The 20,307-nt window shown below is 37.9% G+C and overlaps 1 protein-coding gene across 1 annotated transcript in view; it reads right to left on the bottom strand.

Moving 5' to 3' along the window:
* LOXHD1 (lipoxygenase homology domains 1) overlaps positions 1-20,307 on the bottom strand; it is a 275,750-nt gene that overhangs the window by 133,696 nt on the left and 121,747 nt on the right. The window contains exons 13-17 of the mRNA XM_031945992.1: positions 17,866-18,026; positions 16,010-16,170; positions 9,311-9,387; positions 4,992-5,188; positions 1,711-1,903 (exon numbers count right to left, since the gene is read on the bottom strand). Of these exons, the coding sequence (XP_031801852.1) occupies positions 1,711-1,903; positions 4,992-5,188; positions 9,311-9,387; positions 16,010-16,170; positions 17,866-18,026 (789 nt within the window). The remainder of the gene's footprint in view (positions 1-1,710; positions 1,904-4,991; positions 5,189-9,310; positions 9,388-16,009; positions 16,171-17,865; positions 18,027-20,307) is intronic.

Genomic DNA, 20,307 nt, shown 5'->3' with positions numbered 1-20,307 from the left:
TGATCCAGCAGTGTTACTACTGGGATTATATCCCAAAGAGATTATAAAGAAGGGAAAGGGACCTGTATGTGCACGAATGTTTGCGGCAGCCCTTTTTGTAGTGGCTAGAAACTGGAAACTGAATGGATGTCCATCAGTTGGAGAATGGCTGAATAAATTGTGGTATATGAAAATTATGGAATATTACTGTTCTGTAAGAAATGACCAACAGGATGATTTCAGAAAGGCCTGGAGAGACTTACACGAACTGATGCTGAGTGAAATGAGCAGGACCAGGGGATCATTATATACTTCAACAACAATACTAGATGATGACCAGTTCTGATGGATCAGGCCATCCTCAGCAACGAGATCAACCAAATCATTTCTAATGGAGCAGTAATGAACTGAGCTAGCTATGCCCAGAAAAATAACTCTGGGAGATAACTAAAAACCATTACATTAAATCCCCAATCCCTATATTTATGCACACATGCATTTTTGATTTCCTTCACAAGCTAATTGTACAATAATTCAGAGTCTGATTCTTTTTGTACAGCAAAATAATGTTTTGGTCATGTATACTTATTGTGTATCTAAGTTATATTTTAATATATTTAACATCTACTGGTCATCCTGCCATCTAGGGGAGGGGGTGGGGGGGGTAAGAGGTGAAAAATTGGAACAAGAGGTTTGGCAATTGTTAATGCTGTAAAGTTACCCATGTATAAATCCTGTAAATAAAAGGCTATTAAATAAAAAAATAAATAAAAAAAAACTAACAACTATTAATGTCACACTAAGTTTCCATTGAGAGGGAACTGGCTAGGCAAGAAGGGGGATGACATTCTAGGTGAACAGAATAGTCAAAAGAAACTTCAAGATTTCATAGTACAGGGTTCATTTTGACTGGAACAAATTGTTTAAGAAAAAGAACAATCAGAGGCAGCTAGGTGATGCAGTGAATAGAGTAACAGCCCCGAAGTCACGAGGACCTAAGTTCAAATCTGATCTCAGACACTTAATACTTTCTAGCTGTGTGACCCTGGACAAGTAACTTAACCCCAATTGCCTCAGAAAAAAAAAAGGAAAAGGAAAAGAAAAGAAAGAGAAAGAAAAAGAAAAATTGAAGATAAAGCTAATATTTAGGGTTATTATGGAAATGAATAATTTATGAAAAGATTTCTACTTTGCTGTTTCAAGTAAACTAATCTGGCAGTGATACTGAAAGGGAAAGAGGCTAGAAGAAAGGAGATCATTTAGGAAGCTGTTGCAAAAATTTAAGTGCGAGGCAATAAGGGGTTGAAGTAGACTAGTTACTCATTGAGTTTAGTTGCTGCTTATGAAGATGAATATTATCCTGCCTTCTTTTGTATTTCTTAAAAAAAAATCTAAAACAGTTTTGAGGGCACCATAAGTAACCAATAAATACTTATAGATTAAGTAACTAATTGATGGTGCCTCCTCACATCATACCAGCTATCATATAGCTTCTAAGTAAACTGTTTCACCACTGCAGGCCTTGACTTCCGTATTTGTAGAATGAGAATAGTATCTTATGTTCCATCTCTCACAGATGATCTATGTGAGAACCAAATAGAGTCACTTATTACCTCTACATAAAGTATTACCTCTACATAAGACTTTCTCTTAAGGATGTGGACCAAGTCAATGATCTTCTTCCTTTCCTCTTGATCAAACAAACAAACAAACAACCTCCTATCTGCTTACATTGATCAATCTCCTGAACCTCACTGGGGTACAGCTCCACTTCTGTGCGGCCATCAGCTGCATTCTTGTCCAACCAGCGATTGACAGGAAATGTGTATTTCTTGCCTTGGCGGGGCACCCGAATCTGAATGCTGCCCAAAAACCAGCCTGCACTCATGCCCGAGCTGTCATGGCCGATAATAAGCCGGTTGATCTGGAAGGAAACTCAGGGTTAAGTGTAGGGACAGGAGCTTATAGAATCACTAAATGTTTGAATTGGAAGGCACTCTAGTTTTGGTTTTGGTTTTTCTTTTATTATAAGCTTAGAATCTTCGACAAAACCAAACACAAGCATTCAGCCTACAAAAAAAGAACAAAAAAGGAGGAGGGCTTCTGAAATTGTAAATTGTTATATGCAACTAAAGTATTATGAAATTTAACAAAGTAGCTTTAAAATTGCCCTATTTGTCTGAATATCTGATTCCTTCAGTGTTATGTTAAAATGCAATATTGATGTTAATTTCTTTTCTCTTGAATCTCTAAAACTACACACTAACTCATTCTTTCTTAGAAGCCCTCCCTTATAACAAAGAGTAGAGAAAAATAGTCAATGCATTGACATATATGAAAATGTTTGTCACATTTAATACTTCTAACCTCTCTACCAATGAAGAGAACGCAAATTCTGGAAGATATTTTAGAGAGCACAAAGACTTCTTATTCTACCACAAGGGAAACGGAGGCTTGTTGGATTTAAGTGGTTTTTCCAAGGCCACACAACTAGTTAGCAGCAGATTTAGGCTAAACTTTTGATTTCTGATTCTGATGTCAGGTACTGTTCTGAGTTATACCTTTTGGCACCAGGCCTCAGAAATATGGTTAGCCTAGCAGACATCATGGGATACCCCAAAGGGAAAAAACAGAAAGGTATTTGGCAGGTTCAAGACTATGTCCATTGAATGAATCTCTGGACTCCCTTGTTTTCACCTAGTATCATTCACCCCTATGGAGGACTTGGACCAAATTAGGGCATCCCCATTCTTGCAGTCAGAAGCTCCTTATATGGTGTAATTTCAGAGGCTCAAGACATAAGCTAGGTTCTTAGCCTGCCCCTCTCTCTTGGAGACATTCTGGAAAAACAGATTTCATTGGAGGAGGAAAGAACAAGAAGGATGTTGGGTCTTTGAAGTAGGATGGGAACACCACAATAGCAAGAGAATAAAAAGATTGCATGGTATTGAGGAAAAAGAACTAACTTAGGAGACAGGAGCCCTGAGTTCAAATCCTAACTAAGATATTTATTATTTATATGAACTTGAGCAAGTTGCTTAATATCTCTCAGCCTCTGATTTCAGAAAAATCTGGAAAGACCTACATAAAATGATGCTAAGTGAAGTGAGCAGAACTAGGAGAACATTGTACACAGTAACAATAAGATTATGTGATGAGAAACTGGACTTGGCTCTTTTCAACAATGCAGTGATTCAAGGCAATTCCAAAGACTTGGAACAAAAAATGCCAGTTGCATCCAGAGAGAGAACTATGGAGACTGATTTTATTGCATAGTATTTTCACCTTTTTGTTTGTTTTTTTATTTTTGTGTCTTTTTCCCTTTAGGTCTTATTTTTCTTGCACAATATGACAAATAAGGAAATAGGTTTTAAAGGATTCCATATATTTAACCTATATAAGCAATCTATATAAGATTGCTTGCTGTCTTGGGGAAGGAGGAAGTAAGTAAGGGAGGGAGGGAGAAAAATTTAGAAAACAAAGTTTTACAGAAATGTATGTTGAAAACTATCTTTGCATGTATTTGAAAAAATGAAATACTATTAAAAATAAGTAAAAATATCTCAGTTTCAGAGTTTCATTTGTAAAATGAAAATGTTATTAGACTTCTATAATCCTTTTTCATTCTTCATCTATGATTCTCAGAGTTTAAACCACATTGCCTCTCTGTAATTTTATTTAGGGGCAGTCCTGGGTATAGGACCAAATGGGATAGAAAAGATAGTTCTAAATTTTTTCAGGGAAGGGCTTAAAGCCTGGTAAGAACATTTAACTAAAAGCTGCTTGTCAGCAAAATTATGGAGTAATCAATGTAATTTAGCTTCCTCTACCTTCCCTTTTACCTTGTTGGGCAGTCCCCTTTGGTCTCCTGGCATCCTCTTCCCTGATACCTTGATGCCCCTTCTCAAAATAGCCTTCTGGTGTACAGGGTCTGGGAACATTGCTCCTGACTCTTGTTACAGATAAGGTAAATATAAATATCATAGCTGCTACCTAATCCCTTCTCCCATTACTAAAGCCTGTATCAGGATGGTTCATCAGCCACTCTTCATAGCTCTTAGTGTGCTTAAAATCTAGCCTTTCTAATGTTTTGACTCTGTTTTCCAAAACAGATTCCTGTTAGGAAGTTAGGGAGAGAAAATGTGGAAGGGGCAAGGAAATGATATAAGGGGAAATAACACTGGGTTCTGATTCCAAAGATCTGGCTTTAAGTACTGAGTCTGACTGTGAGCAAGTCATTATTCATTGCTGTGTCCAGTTCTTCAACTGCAAAATGGAGGTAATGTTGTTGTGAGCATCAAGTGGGATTTATGTAGGAATCCAGGTATTCCTTCCACAGTGTGACTTTCCCTCATCATAGTTTTAATATATCATGGGTCAGAATAAAAAATTAAATGGGGGGAGCCATAAATATGAAGGTCAGGAGATACAGAAAAGGTTTAGAAATTCATAAATGATATAGTAGCAACATAGTTTATCTTTTAATACCATTATAGTTCAGACTTTTTCTCTACTGTAAAGAGAGAGCCAAAAAAATTTACATGGATTTTCCAGGTTATGGGGGTAGCTTGTCCTAACCCCTTCAATGTCAAAATGGACTCATGGCAAAATTTTAAATTGTCTATAGAAATAAAACAACAGATAAGTAAAATGACAGATAGAGCATTAGGTTTGGAATTAGGAAGACTCACTTTCCCCAAATTAAAATTGTCCTCAGACACTAGCTATATGATCCTGGGCAACTCACTTAATCCTGTTTGCCTCAGTTTCCTCATCTGTAAAATGAGTTGGAGGAGAAATGGACAATCACTGCAGTATCTTTGCCAAGAAAAGTCCAAATGGGTTCATGAAGAGGCAGACATGATTGTAACAACTGAATAACATAAAAGTAAACCATCACAGATATTAGCCATCTTTAGAGTTGATACATGTGTGCTGGGAAGGACAAAGAGGGTAGGAGGAAGACTTAATATCCTATCAGTGCATATATCTTACACAGTAAGAAAATTTACCTCTCCAATGTCCATAGTCTCAAGAGTGAATTCATCAACACGGCGACGCTCAAAATGATCGCCCAGATTATTATCTGAGACCTGGAGGATCTGCTTAATGGTGTCTCTCTTTTCTCCATAGAGTTTGATATAGACTTTAGAGTCAGTGCTAGCATTTCCCACATCTCCCGTCTTGATGCTAATATGATAGCGGAAATCTATGACCACAAAAGAGAAGGCATTAATACAGAGATTAGATGGAGAGAATGATTCTTGTATATCTCCCATTTAAGCCACGGATCATCATATAATCAGAAAACATGACCTAGCTGTAGGGAAGAGAGGATCTAGGTTCTAATTGAGCTTCTTACACTAACTGTTTTTGAGACCTTAGATGATAGTCTTCCATTCTTTTTTTTTTTTTATTTTTTTTTTATTTTTTTTTTTTTATTTAATAGCCTTTAATTTACAGGATATATACATGGGTAACTTTACAGCATTAACAATTGCCAAACCTCTTGTTCCAATTTTTCACCTCTTACCCCCCCACACCCCCTCCCCTAGATGGCAGGATGACCAGTAGATGTTAAATATATTAAAATATAACTTAGATACACAATAAGTATACATGGCCAAAACATTATTTTGCTGTACAAAAAGAATCAGACTCTGAATTATTGTACAATTAGCTTGTGAAGGAAATCAAAGATGCAGGTGTGCATAAATATAGGGACTGGGAATTCAATGTAATGGTTTTTAGTCATCTCCCAGAGTTCTTTTTCTGGGTATAGTTAGTTCAGTTCATTACTGCTCCATTAGAAATGATTTGGTTGATCTTGTTGCTGAGGATGGCCTGATCCATCAGGACTAGTCATCATCTAGTATTGTTGTTGAAGTATATAATGATCTCCTGGTCCTGCTCATTTCACTCAGCATCAGTTCGTGTAAGTCTCTCCAGGCCTTTCTGAAATCATCCTGTTGGTCATTTCTTACAGAACAGTAATATTCCATAATTTTCATATACCACAATTTATTCAGCCTGCACGAATGTTTGTGGCAGCCCTTTTTGTAGTGGCTAGAAACTGGAAACTGAATGGATGTCCATCAGTTGGAGAATGGATAGTCTTCCATTCTTAAGAATCATGAGATGTAAAAATTGAAAGTGACCCTAGAGAGTCCTAATTCACCCTCTTCTTTTTGTAGATGAGTAAACAAAGAGAAAATGGCTTAAAAGAAGCAAGGAGAAGTAGGTTACCAATGATTATTCAAATAGGAGCTGGAAAAGCTACAACAACTTTAGTTCTAGTAATTCTAAGTCTAATGCTCTTTAGACTATGCTGTCAAAGTAAAGAAACCTATTGTACTTACTTCATAGGATTGTTGTGAAATTAAAATTAGACTGTAGATGTGAAAGTGAATTGAAAAGGGGGAAAAAATCTCTCTATGTAAGCAAATTATTCCAATCAAACCTCCAAACCAGAACTTTTGGGAGATACGTCTTTCTGGTTATCTACTGATTTTGCCAAGCACTAAAACTCATGAAAGCCATTTTATCTAGCTCTTTTTGATATTTCATACTTCCTTGTCTTCTTATGCCTACTTTCCATACTTTTTCAATTTCGTCTTTGAGATCAAACTGTTAGCTTTATTTCTCATAACTGTTGATATAGGTATTTCCAATTTTAACTGACTTTTTTTCCATCATTTTGATTTGCTGTGGCCAGAAAGATTATATTATCCCATCTGTTAGAACTGTTTGCTGATTAAGAGTAAATTAACTGTGGATAAGAATTTGAAAAACTCTGTGGTGAGTAACATGTATGAGTTTTGGTGCTTGGATTTTATAACATTTATCTTTGGCTATTCAAAAACTTTTTGTTGTTCAGTCATGTCCAACTCTATGTGACCTCATGGACTTTATTTGTGATATTTTCTTGACAAAGATACTGGAATATTTTGCCATTTCCTCAGTGTGTCCCCATTTTGAATACAGAAACTGAGGCAAACAGGTTAAGTTACTTGCCCAGGGTCACTCAGCTAGCAAGTGTTTGAGGCTAGATTTGAACTCAGATCTCCATGATTACAAGCCTGGTCCTCTATCCATTGTGTTATATAGCTGTCCACTCAAAGACCTAGGATCTTCCTTTTCTACTGCTCAATTATTTCATATTGATGAGATTACCAAACAGCTAAATTCTCAACAACTAAAATGTTATGTTAGTATTATACAATGCTATATGATAAAATACATTTTATGTTATACAACAAAATATTAATAATAAAAGTATGTGCTATGCTAATATTATCATCACTGAGCAACAGAGTGATTATGCATTTTTGAGGAATAGGTTTATCCCCAACCTAGGCCTAAAGCCCCATCTGTTGATTTCAGGAAGAGAATAACTGGTGAGAAAATAAGACAGAGACATAAAAATAGTAAGTAACACTAATTCTGACTCTGGGAGTTTATTGCTATCCCCAGCACCTGCCTGTTAGGAAGCTAAAGTTAGGGAAATGGAACTCCCCAGGGGGCCTGTCCTCCAAGCTAGGGCCTGATAAAATAGCCAACAAGGCAGCTGCAAGCACAAAGGACAACTCTGTGGGCACAGTTCAAATTAGCCAGCTGCTTGAGAGGCCCAGAGGCCTCCTTAAAAAAGCTGGTTTTTTTCTTCTCCCTATAAAACATTAACAGGACCTGAGAAGAAAATGAGCTCCTCATAATTCCATATTCTGTCTACCCAAATTCCATTGTCCCAGCTGATGATTCTAGGGATCCTGGAGCTTTCATTTACCTATGTCAAGGACACAATGCACTGTGACAAAGGGAGGACAAGAATGGGAATCGGGAATCCTGGGTTTACTGTTTAGCTTAGAGCATTTCTCCTTCAGAAACTCAGTCTCATATGTTAAATGAGAGGCTTTTCCCAGCTCCCCATCTCTACAATTTATTGTTAGACTTGTTTCTGAGTTACGTCCCACTTACACTCTATATATCTTGCATATACATGGTGATTTGTATGCTGACACTCCATTAAAATGTGATCCCCTTGAGAACCAAAATTCTATTTTTATCTTTATTTGTATCTCCAGTTCTTAGCCTAGTGTCTGGCACATAGGAAGCACTTAATAAGCAAGACTCATCTTCCTGAGTTCAAATCCAGCCACAGATACTTATTAGCTCTATGACTCTAAGCAAGTCACTTAATCCTGTTTACCTCAGTTTCCTCATTGGTGAAATGAGCTGAAGAAGGAAATGGTAAGCCACCCCAGTATCTTTGCCAAGAAAACCCCAAATAAGATTACAGAGAATTGGACATGATTGAAATGATGCAACAACAAGTGCTTAATAAAGGCTTGTTGATTAGCTCAATATAAAATTAGAACAATATCTCTTTTACTTTCTTCAGAGGCAGCTGTTTTGAAGAGCAGGTCCCATAGTAAAGAATAATAACAGCTCCTATCATATGATGATTTCCATACATTATCTCCTTGTGGCAACCCCATAGTTATTGGATTTTTAGCAACTGAAGCTGAATAACTTGTTCTGTAGCTGTTAAGTAGAAATCAGGAATCAATCCCAGGAACTCTAATTCCTGAACCATATGTTGAGTTTAAATATAAGCTCAGACTTTTAATAGCTATATGGACAAGTCATTTAATGAGTGCTTATCTCAATTTCTTTAATTATAAAATGGGAATAATAATAGCAACTATTTTCCATAGTTGTAAGGACCAAATGAGGTATTTATAAACTTTGACACATAATAGGTGTTTAATAATGCTTGTTCTCTCTTTCCCTTTCCTCCCACTGGACTTGAATTGGTTCCTCTCTTTCATGTTCTTTAAAATTTCTCAACTGTGGGATGAGCACCAAGCATTCATTATGTGATAGGCTGGAAAGAAGTCATCCTCAGATTGACAGTCCTACTTAACCATTATCACTTTTAATTTACTCTGGGTAGTTTTGTTAGGATAAGTCTAAATCTTCTCTCTCTTATGGACATCAATTGACTAAGCCCAAACTCCAATTTGTACTTTCTCTTCTTTCCATTCTGTGATCATGGCTAACTAGCAACAGAACCCAGACCAGACCCCAGGTTCCTAATTTGGAGGTCAGAATGCTTTCCCTCACATCCCACTCCACCCCCTCTTCTTCCCATTAAATGAAACCAACATGGTTTTCTCTCCTCTCCTCCACTTCCTTCCCAAGGTCACAGATTCTCTTTGACCTGGGAAATCATCTGATTCCTATTCAGTGGAGTGAATACCCCCCCCCCCAAACCAGAAACATACACCCTACATAGTCCCTCAGAAAGGAGTGCTCCCCAGGGATAACTCACTTTTTAATGTTGCATTGCTGTCACTGGGTAATAATTCTCGGATCAACTGGCCATCATCCTGATCCCTGCAAAGCCATCTGTTGTGTGAACAAAGGAAGTTATATCTTCAAGAGCACCCTTGGGAGGGAAATATAGAAATTTGGCCAGACTAGGGATGAAGCAAGAGGCATCATGCTATGACTTCTCCAGAAAAAAAAAATGGAGGGTCAAAGAGGGACATTAGAAAATGTCAATTTATTAAGTATTTATTAAAGCCTTATGGTATCTTTAGAACTATGCTAGACATTGTAGGTACACCAGAGAACTATAAAATATTATTCTTGCCCCATGGAGCCTTAGGGAACAGCTGTGGCACAGTGAAAGGGCCCCCAGAACCAGAATCAGAGGGCCTTGGTACAAATTCCTGATCTAATAATTATAACCTCATGTCCCTGGACACACCACAACCTCCTTGAGCTCCAGTTTCTTTATCTATAGAATGAGTCATTCAGCTAAGTAGTCTAGAACTCTTCTGGTTCTAGATACATGATTTGATGTTTTTATAACCAGCAAGAACAGTCACACTTGAAATATAGTAAGTGCTTAATAAATGTTTATTAATTTATTCATTCTATAACTTTGGTAGAAGAAATGCTATGGGTGAAGATTGTTGTTGTTGCTTGTCCTTTGCTCTTGAAGAGGACCATGACATCAGGGAGATAATGTCATGGCATGCAAATGAATTGGATTGAAGTGAGAGGGAGGCTGTGCAAGGTAACCTGCCTCATTTTCCCCTCCAGAGCCACCTGGATCCAAGATATAGATCAGGATGATTGGAGATGATCCTGGATGCAGTGGAGATCTTGGCCTTTTTAAGCTAAGGTCTTCAAAGGAAAGAAAAGGCACTAGAAGATTTGGATTCATCAAAAATCTATTAAGCACTTATGATATGCTCAGCCCTATGCTAGAAATTTCAGAAGTACAAAAAAAGCAAAAAATAAGGTTCTTGACCCACACTGAAATAAATACAGGAAAAAGTTCTAGAGTCCAAGCTAGAGGATTGGATTCAAATATCTACTTTACCACTTACTACATATATACAATGTTTCCTCACCTATGAAATAAGAATAGTATTAGGATTTTTGCCAGGATGAAATGAAATGAGCATACAAAATAACTTATAAACTGTGAAGCATAATATAAGCTGTCATTGCTATTATTACACTCACGATAGGAAAAAAAGTGATCAATAGCATTTATTAAGCACTTATTATGTTCCAAGTCCTGGGCTAAGTACTAGAAATACAAAAGATTCCAAAAATACTCCACAATTCCTTTCCTAAAGAAGCTTCCAGTCTAAAGGGAAGGCAATACACACCCAACTACATACAAACAAGCTATAGAAAGGAGAAACTAATCCAGAGAGAGAAGACACTGGAATTAGGAGAAGCTGGGAAAGGCTTCCTATAGAAAGTGAGGTTTTAGGTAAGACTTGAAGGAAGACATGAGATGAAGATGAGGGGCAATCAGTGAAAACCCACAGAATCCAGGGATCGAAGGGCACAAAGTTAGCAAGGAGGACAGCACACATGAAGTAATTAGACATCAGTATAAGGGGCAAGATATTGTGTTAAAAGAAAACAGTAATGTGAGAGAGAGATGCATAAGGTGGAGTGATCATGGAAGGAAGGCTTCGGGGAGCCCATAGGCTGGATCCTGAAGGATGATTATTGTTTGGATTGGGCTACATTTGCACACTTAGTTGCAGAATTCTGATAGAATTAGACAAAAAGTAACTCGTCTAAAGCAACATGGCTAGTAAATGTCAGTCTTGGGAGTTGAACACAGTAGATCCTCTGACTTGTTATCAAATGATAATTTCACTATATGAGGACGCCTTTTACCTTCAAAATTCATTCATTCAGTCAATATTTTGTTTTAAGTGATCAGCTCTCATGAGCAGCTACATAATTAAAATAAGCTAGATAGAGTTCTGACCTTAGAATCCAGAAGGTAAGCTTCAAACCCCACCTGGGCAAGTCTCTTCTTAATAATTAGCATTTATAGGTCACTTCAACATTTGAAAAAGACATTTTATATATACATATATATATATAGGCTATATATGTATATACATACACACACATATATATGAAATTTCTTTTGATTCTCACAATAATCTTATGAGGAAAGTATTGTTATTAGCACTACTATTTTGCAAATGAGGAAACTGAGGTTGAGATGATTAGGTGGCTTGTGCAGAGACTACACATATAAGTATCTTATACATAATATGAACTCACACCTTCTTGACTCTAAGCCCAGCACTCTATCCAACCTGCCACTTAACTGCCTCTTTTTATCCCAAGCAATTCCCTGAGTGATGGTGTGGTTGATCTGTTCTCTAGGAGTTCTCCACACTTGATAAAGTCATAGATCCTTCCTGTATTTGTGTATAATTAGAATGATTGGTGATCCTAGCTGCCTGCTAATCCCATAGTTCTGAGAAATTGCAGCTGGTTGATTCAGCCTTGGAGCCATTTGTCTCCTGAGACAGAACCTAAAAGCAGTTTTATTGACCTGAGGCATCTGGTCATTCTGTCCCTCAAGTGTATTGAGGCCTATCTAAACAAAAACCCCCTCCCAAAGACTTCTCCCTCACCTGAGACCTCCTAGTCCACTTCCAAAGTTTTCAGGATTGCACATGGAGAAGAAATTCACCCCCATCAAAACCTAACAATACTCTTAGTGGAAAACTAACTCCTTGTTTTGAGATTCATTAATGAAGTCCATGACAATTTGTCAGTTCCTAGTACAGAGTGCTTGGTAATTCTACTTAAATAGCTTGAATTCTCATACTGTTTTAAGGTTTGCAAACTATTTTCCTCATGATCCTATGAAATACATCATTCAAATATTATTACTTGTGCTTTACAAATGAGGAAACTAAGATTTAGACTTTAGGAGAGTAACTTGTGTAAAGTTACCCAGCCTGCAAATGGTAGTCTTGGGACTCGAACACAGCAGATCTTTTGACTCAATAATCTTTTCATTCTATAAGGATACCTTTCATCTTCAAAATTCATTTATCCATTTGACAAGCATATAAAATATCTTCTAGTCATTATGCATTCTATATTAAGAAGAACCCTGGATTTTGACTGAAAAGACCAGAGTCCTAGAGGCTGCCTTTAACCTTTGTTGTTATTTCAATCACTTCCAGCTCTTTCTGATCCCATTTGGAGTTTTCTTGACAAAAATACCTGAGTAGTTTGCCATTTCCTTCTCCAGCTCATTTCACAGATGAGGAAACTGAGGCAAACAGGACTGAATTCTTTGCTTAAGGCCATGTAGCTTACAAGCATCTAAGATATGATTTAAACTCAGGTCCTTCTGATTCCAGGATTCCACCCAGCTTCCTAACCTTTACTTGGGTTCCTTCAGGAATTCAGTTTCTTTACATATCAATGAAGTGGGGTTGCAGTAGAATAAGGGTTCTCAACCTGGGTTTAAGATTTCATGGGATCAAGGCAGCTAAATGGCATAGTAGGTACAACACTGGCCCTGGAGTCAGGAGAACCTAAGTTTAAATCCAGCTTCAGATACTTAATGCTTACTAGTTGTATGATCCTGGGCAAGGTCATTTAACCCCAATTATCTTGCAACAAAACTAAAATTTCAGGGGATCCAACATCTTGGATAGGACAAAAATAAAAGTTTTATTTTCACTAATTTTTGGTTTCTTTTGTAATTCAATGTATTTTATTTTGTGCTTTTTAAAAACATTATTCTAAAAAGGGGTCTGCAGTTTTCACTGCTCACCAAAGAAATCTATAACACAAAAAAGACTAAGAACTCCTACCCAAGATGATATCTGAGCTGCCGCCTGTGATAATGTTAACAGTCTATGATTCTGTGACACAAATATACACAGGGCATGGCCCTACAATCACAGTTTACAATCTCCTGACACTAAAACAAAGTTCTGCCTGATTTCTCAGTCCTCCCAGATTCTTTCCAACCACCACCAAGTGTTTTCTTTCTCCAAGACCTTACTCTCAGCTGGCTGTTAACTAAATCTTACTAAGGTGTTAGCTGCTAAGGGGTTAAGGTGCTACTTCTCCTGGGGGTTGGAGTATCACTATTTCCACAGATGACTCCAGAAAACTGAAAAGCCATCAAGACTCAAAGAAATGAATGAATTTCACACATCATTGAGCTATAGGGGAAGATATTTAAAGGGGGGGGGATTGCTGCTCAGCACCTGTCAAATAATGTCACTTAGGGTTCTACAACTTTCACTTAGTCCTAAGGCCAAACCTAAAGATAATTAGAGTTCCCACAAGGCTGAATTGAGCACAAATCTTGACCAGCTATATTTTGATAGAGCAAGGAAAGAGAAAGAGAATCAGCACAGATCCCCCATTTTCTGTCAGAAACAACCTCTCCTTTCAGCCCCTTCCCCACCTCCTGTCCCCTAGTGAAAGGAAACTATTCCTGGCCAAAAGCATGACGTGTCATTTCATATCCACTTAAGGGCTCTTGTGATATTAATAGCCCTTTCCAAATCCAGCATTTCCCCTCCAGCTCAGAACACTTCTGTCCAATTTCAGAGAGTGAGATGTTGCTATATACATTAGCCTACATAACAGCCTGGCTGCAAATTTATTACTCTTTCCCTGAGCTCACAAAAGCATATACACACACATACCCATATGCAACCTACTACTGAGCCACTTTATATTCTTCCCCATGTCATTTAAAACCCTCTTGAGTCCTAAGCTGGCCAATACTATCCCCATGCTTCTCATCAAGATAAAAAAAAAAATCTATTTCTTTAAAGGAATTTAATGCTCATGAATAAAAGTAAATTGTAGAACTTTGGAGCCTCATCTCGCACTTTAGATAATCACAGGTTATATATAAACTCTTGAGCTAGCTATAACCTCAGAGTCCAGTTAATCCAACCCCCACTAACTCCCATTTTCCAGATGTAGAAATTGAAGTAAAATGACTTGTTAGTAAACAAGCATCTATTAAGTGCCTACTATTTGTCAGGCTATATTAAAAAAACAAAGAAAGACAAAAGCTAGTCCCTGACATCAAGGAGCTTGCATTCTAATGGGACTAACTGTAGTATGATAAGAAGAGAGAAGATGGAGTTCTCAATAAGTGGTTTCAATTTTTTTAATTGAAGTGTAAGGCAAAGTTCTCAGCTGCCATGGATCATAATGAACTTTAGGCTTTTTCTAATTCGGCAGAACCAACCTACTTAATTGGATTTTGAACTTAAGAGACCGTAGAGATCATTTTATCCTCATTTTACACCAAACTAAGATCAAGGAAGGGTGACTTCTCCAAAGTCCTATAGGTTAATAAATAACTGAGATATAAAACCAAAGCTCCAAAATTCCAAATTCAAAGCTCTGTCCACTATATCAAATTCCTCTTCAAATACTCTTGGGATCATAAAAGAAGGAAAAGGATCCATATGTGCAAAAGCATTTGTAGCAGCCTTTTTTGTAACAGCAAGAAATTGGAAATTGAGTGGATGCCCATCAGTTGGGGAATGACTGAATAAGTTATGGTATATGAATGTTATTGAATATTATTGTTCTATAAGAAATAATGAGCAGACTGATTTCAGAAAAACCTAGAAAGACTTACATGAACTGATGCTGAGTAAAGTGAATAGAACAAAGAGAACCTTATTTATAGTAACAACAAAATTATGTGATGATCAACTATGATGGACGGCTGTTTTGAACAATGAGGTGATTCAAGGTAATTCCTATAAGCTTGTGATGGAAAGTACCGTCAGCATCCAGAGAGAGGATTATGGGGACTGAATGCGGATCAAAGCATAGTATTTACACTTTGTTGATGTTGTTCATTTTCTTGGTTTTTATTTCTTTCTCATGTTTTTTTTCCCATTTTGATCTGATTTTTCTTGTGCAGAATGATGAATACGAAAATATGTTTAGAAGAATTGCACATGTTTAACCTACATTGGATTGCTTGCTATTTTGGGGAGGAGAAAGGAAAAGAGAAAGGAAGAAAAATTTGATATACAAGGTTTAGCAAAGGTGAATGCTGAAAACTATCTTTATATGTATGTGGAAAAATAAAATACTATTAAAAAGTAAAGTGAAAACAAAATAAAACAAAACCAAATGCTCTTCTTGGGGACAGTTAGAAGATGTAGTAGATAGAGCACCAGATCTGAACTCAGGAATTCAAATCCAGTGGCAGACACCTAATGCTTTCTAACCGTAAGACCCTGTGCAAATCCCTTTACCCCAAATGCCTCAAAAACTAACCAAATACTCCTCTTCTACTTCCTTGCTTGGTCCAAACAGCAGGCTCAACTTCCCATACCTTCCCCAAATCATGGAGCCTGAGGTTATTGCTATGAATGGGCATCATCTGGGAAATAGCTCTGACATAATTGCTAAGGGAAAAAACCCAGTGTGAAACCACCTCCTGGCTAATTGAAAAAGGCAGACCTAACCCATAATGAGTGAGGTGTGTGACCCTGAGCAAAGCTGCTAACTTTAGGCTCTGGGCATCTTTTTGAGACTACATGTTACAAATATCAGCCTACTCTAGTAGAGCAAAATTTTTTATCCAGAGTATCCAACACCAATGGAATCAGAAGTCCAGCTCCTATCCCCGAGGAACAGAAAAAGTCAGCAATAAGACAGGTTGGGGTTTTCATACCTGTTACATGGGAATTCCACATTATCACTCTCTGGCTGCCCTTCTTCTCTCACTAACACTCGCTCCAGGTACCAGCCGCTGCTCCCTCCTTTGCCATCATGCCCAACTCTGACTCTTTTCACTTTTCTCAGGGTAACTGCTTCAATGGTGTACTCATCTGCCTAACCCAAGGAGAAAAATAGCGAGGCAAATTATATTGGAATTATCCCTTTATGTCCTCCCTGGCTTTACTTCCCCAGATTCTAAAGGAAAATAGCTAGTCTTAATGATTAAGGATAACCTTACACATAAGGATAAATAACCAATTAAATGGCATAAGTTGAGGGGTACCAAGAAAAGCCTCTTCCCCCAAAGCATTTCCCTTATTTGTCATAGTACCTACAATATCTGCCATTAATGTGAGATATAATATTGTTTTTATTATTTTTATTTAAGACTTCATTGTGAAGTGGAGGGAATCTTGGGTTTTTAAGATAATACCAGCAAAGACCAATAACTGGAAGATTGCACCAAAGATTCCCAGTATGATCCAAGGGTTGGTTTAGCTCCATTCAGAGAGGTCTTGCATTAAGGTAGTTAAAGAGTGATAATTTTTTCTTGCTACAGCAACTTTTGAAGATAATGTGTTGAGTTGATAAAATCTTCAAAATGTAGCCCCAAACCAATACCACTACAGATCCTTAAGGGACTGAAAAAATCATTCACATGAGGCGTGTAATCTAGACTAGTCCCCAGAGAAAAAAAAGCCTTCCATAACTCTTCCATCACATTTTCATCTTTCACCTACTCCTAGTCAGTGTTCCTTTGATACCCTTAAAGATAAAGATAAAGAGAGTGGAGAAAGAGAAAAGAGAGTGGTAAGTATACAACAAATATACAATAGGTAGCCCATATTTCTAAAGCCCATTGGTCATTCTCATAGGCATTCTCAGTTCTATGGGACAAGTAGAATAATGATACTAGTTCCATTTTACAGATAAAGAAAGCCCCTCCTGGAATTTCATCTAATTGCTGAAGGAGGTTGGGGACAATCTAGTCCAAACCCTTCTCATTTTACAGATTAGGAAACTGGCTGGAAGGTGTTAAGAAATTTATTCAAGATCACATAGAGAATAAGTTGTACAGACAGGATTCAAAGTGAGATCACATGATTCCAAATTCAGCACCTGTTACACAACACCACCCAGCTTCCTGTTTTTATGGTGCTTTATGATTCCAAAACCTCTTCAGAGATCTCTTTTGATCCTCCCAATCCCTAATTAGGGTATACAGGTAAAAAGAAATCTGAGGGGGAGGGAGTGTCAATCGTGGAGTTCCTCAAAATTGTACCAAGTAGCCAGGTGCCTACTCGGCTAACCAACAAGGCCAGTTGCTTTTCTCTCAAATCCATTTTCCTTTTCAACTTCAGGAGATCCTGCAGTGTCTCCTTCACCTTCCCCTAATTCCTCCTAACAGATAACACAAAAAGGAAGCATGATGCAATAGAAAGAGTGAATTTGGTGCCGGATGACCTGAATTTGAAGCCAAATGATACAATTTACAAGCTGTGTGAATTTGAATAAGTGATTTGAATTCCCTGGACCTCAGTTTCCTCATCTTCAAAATGAGGTAATCAGACTAGATGGCCTCTGGGGTCCCTTTCAAGTCTCTATCTCCAATTCTAGGCCCCAAGGCTCCGTTGAATTCACATTCTACTGTGGTATACTGGGGACTGCTTTCAATGGGATTTCTTCTTATCCAGGGAATGTGACTCAATCCCTCTCATCTTACCCAGCAACAAGAATGTCATCATTCTAAAATACAAGGAGGAAGGAAGAGTCTGGGGAAAAGAAAGTAGGGAACATTTTGATACTTACATTGCCTTTTTGACATATATCAGTGTTGTTCCTGCAGATGATGCTATTCAGACTGCGCTCCCCGGTATCTCCCGCATCACCAAAGAGGCAGACAAAGGCTTGAGCATTTGTCCCTGCTCCTTCAACGTTTCCTGTACACAGGGTCACTCGATACTGGGCCACTGTCAAAATGAATTCTCTTCTTTCTGCTCTGTGGGAAAGCCCTCACCTTCCCTCCTCAAGATTGTTTAAGCTAGAGTTCCCCCTCTCTCCGCCACTGCCCCCCCCTTGTCCCCTCTCCCTCTCCAAATGTTACCTATTTTTCAAGAATGAATTCAAGTCTTAGCTCCTCCATGAAGTTTTTCCTGAGCACCTCCAGCCTACATTCACCTTCCCTTTTCTGAGTGCACACAGGACTGGTTGATTTTTATTCTACTTTGTGATTTTACACAGTTATGTATTTTTTCCCAGTTGTTTCTTATGTGCTTGTTCTGCCTTTCCAAGCAATTTATAAATTCCTTGCAGAAAAGAACCAGTCTTTAGCAGTTCTTATATTCTCCAGCTTGGTACAGGGCTGGGCACATACTAGGTATGTGCTTGAGGAAGGAAAGGGTCAAGAGCAAAGGGAAAGGGGAAGGGGATGGCAAGAAGGACATGAGATACATTCATTTCAATGGGCGCTGTTATGCTCCAAAGATACTCCTCCCAGTTCTCATTGTTTGGCCTTTCTAAAAAAAGCAAACTGTGCTATAGATGAGGTTGGCATTCAGCACAGCACTCCCCAGTCCTCTCGGTCACTTTTAAATAAACTGTAAAATAATCCTTGCTAAAGGCATAGAAGTCATCAGCACAAAGAACAGTGTGGGCCCACTGGGAAGATCAGCACAGCATATTGTGTCAAAAGAGCTATTTTAATTTGTTATTGGGGGTTGATTATACCCTCTGACCTGATCTCGTATGTTGAGATTCCAGGAAACAAATGAGACATGAGTCCAATTAACTCCTCCTCAGTAGAGATGGGGTGGGAGTGGAGAGGTACAAAAAGAGATTTAAAAAATGGTACCCCTGCCCCCCATAAATAATCCCTCCGTATAAGAATCAGTTTGTTCAAAGAGAAGACTGGCTCTCAGGTAGAAGAAGCATTTGGTAGCAACTGACAAATGATCTCTCATTAAGTTCAGTAAGGGGGCAAAAAGAAGGGATCTGTCCTTGGCTATAAGGCTGGTAGGGAGCCCTTCTACATTCACAGGAATTTTGATTCAAGCTTTCAGTGACTGAGTTTTTCCAGTTAGATCTCACCCTGATAGATGAAAATGTCTATCTTTGAACTAAGTCAATGGAAAGAAAACTTCATGCTTTGGGACTTGTTTAAAGAGGAAGACCACTTTGATTATGAGTAAATGTCTACTCCACTAATTGAAATCATGGGATTTTAGAGTATGAAAGAATCTGAAGAAGTCACAGAATTCAATACTCCCCCTTTTCCATTGAAGATAGTGAGGTTCTATGAAAGGAAATGATTCCCCCAATCAGTTAGTAGTAGGTGTAGACCCAAGGTCTCCTGATTTCCAGTTCAGTGCTACCATCTACACTTGCCAACACTATAAGATGTAGTGGTATAAAAGAGATGAGACACAGAAATTAAATGTAAACATGCCGAAGAGCCACATACCCTGAAAGTTTCTCAGAGATAAAAGAAGATCCAACAATTCAGAATGAGAATGATGACAACAAGAAAATCAGATCCCATTGATGAGAAATTTAATTTTCATGAAACTTTCAGGAAGCTATACATGTTATTGTTTTACAAAATGAGGAACACCAAAAGGTTGGGTCTGACCTTCATCAATTTGGCCAAAGGTCTACTGTGACCAAATGGAGCAGGATCTACTACAAATGTAAATATTCAAGTAATAAAAATAACAATAAGCTTTTGCTTTTATAATCATCTTTATGCATAAACAGATTAAGTGGTCAGCTTCATGATGATTTGAGGGATGCCCTGCACTGCCCAGAAACAGTTTCATCAGCAAGGTGTCACAGTGCCTGAAATCCCATCATTCTGCCAGTCTCTTGAGATGAAGTATTATCTTTTCCAAGATCTTAAAAAAAATAACATTGGAAAGGAGGCAATACCTCAACATATTACTGACCAGAGGAATCCTAAGGACCCAAAAGTTCTTGAATACCTGTTAGAGAGGAAAAGTATGAAAAGTCTGGGGAGGTGGAAGAGAGGAAGAAGAAGTGTTCAAAGCAAACTTCACCAGATTTACAGTTTTGCAGAGGATCATCTCTGCTGTTTTTTTTTAACCTGTAAGTAACAGGTAATCAATCTCCTGAGCCATACACACATTCTAATTCTGAACAAGGAAGTATCTTTGTTCAAGTGATCTAAATTCCATCTGCTCAGAAGTTCTCAAAGAGCATGGAGTTCTTATTGGGGTTCCCATAAGAACCCCTACA

This window comes from Sarcophilus harrisii, chromosome 1 (genome assembly GCF_902635505.1).
Source record: "Sarcophilus harrisii chromosome 1, mSarHar1.11, whole genome shotgun sequence".
Classification (NCBI taxonomy): Eukaryota; Metazoa; Chordata; class Mammalia; order Dasyuromorphia; family Dasyuridae; genus Sarcophilus; species Sarcophilus harrisii.
Note: the sequence above shows the minus strand (reverse complement) of the source record. Positions and strands in the feature narration are given on the sequence as shown.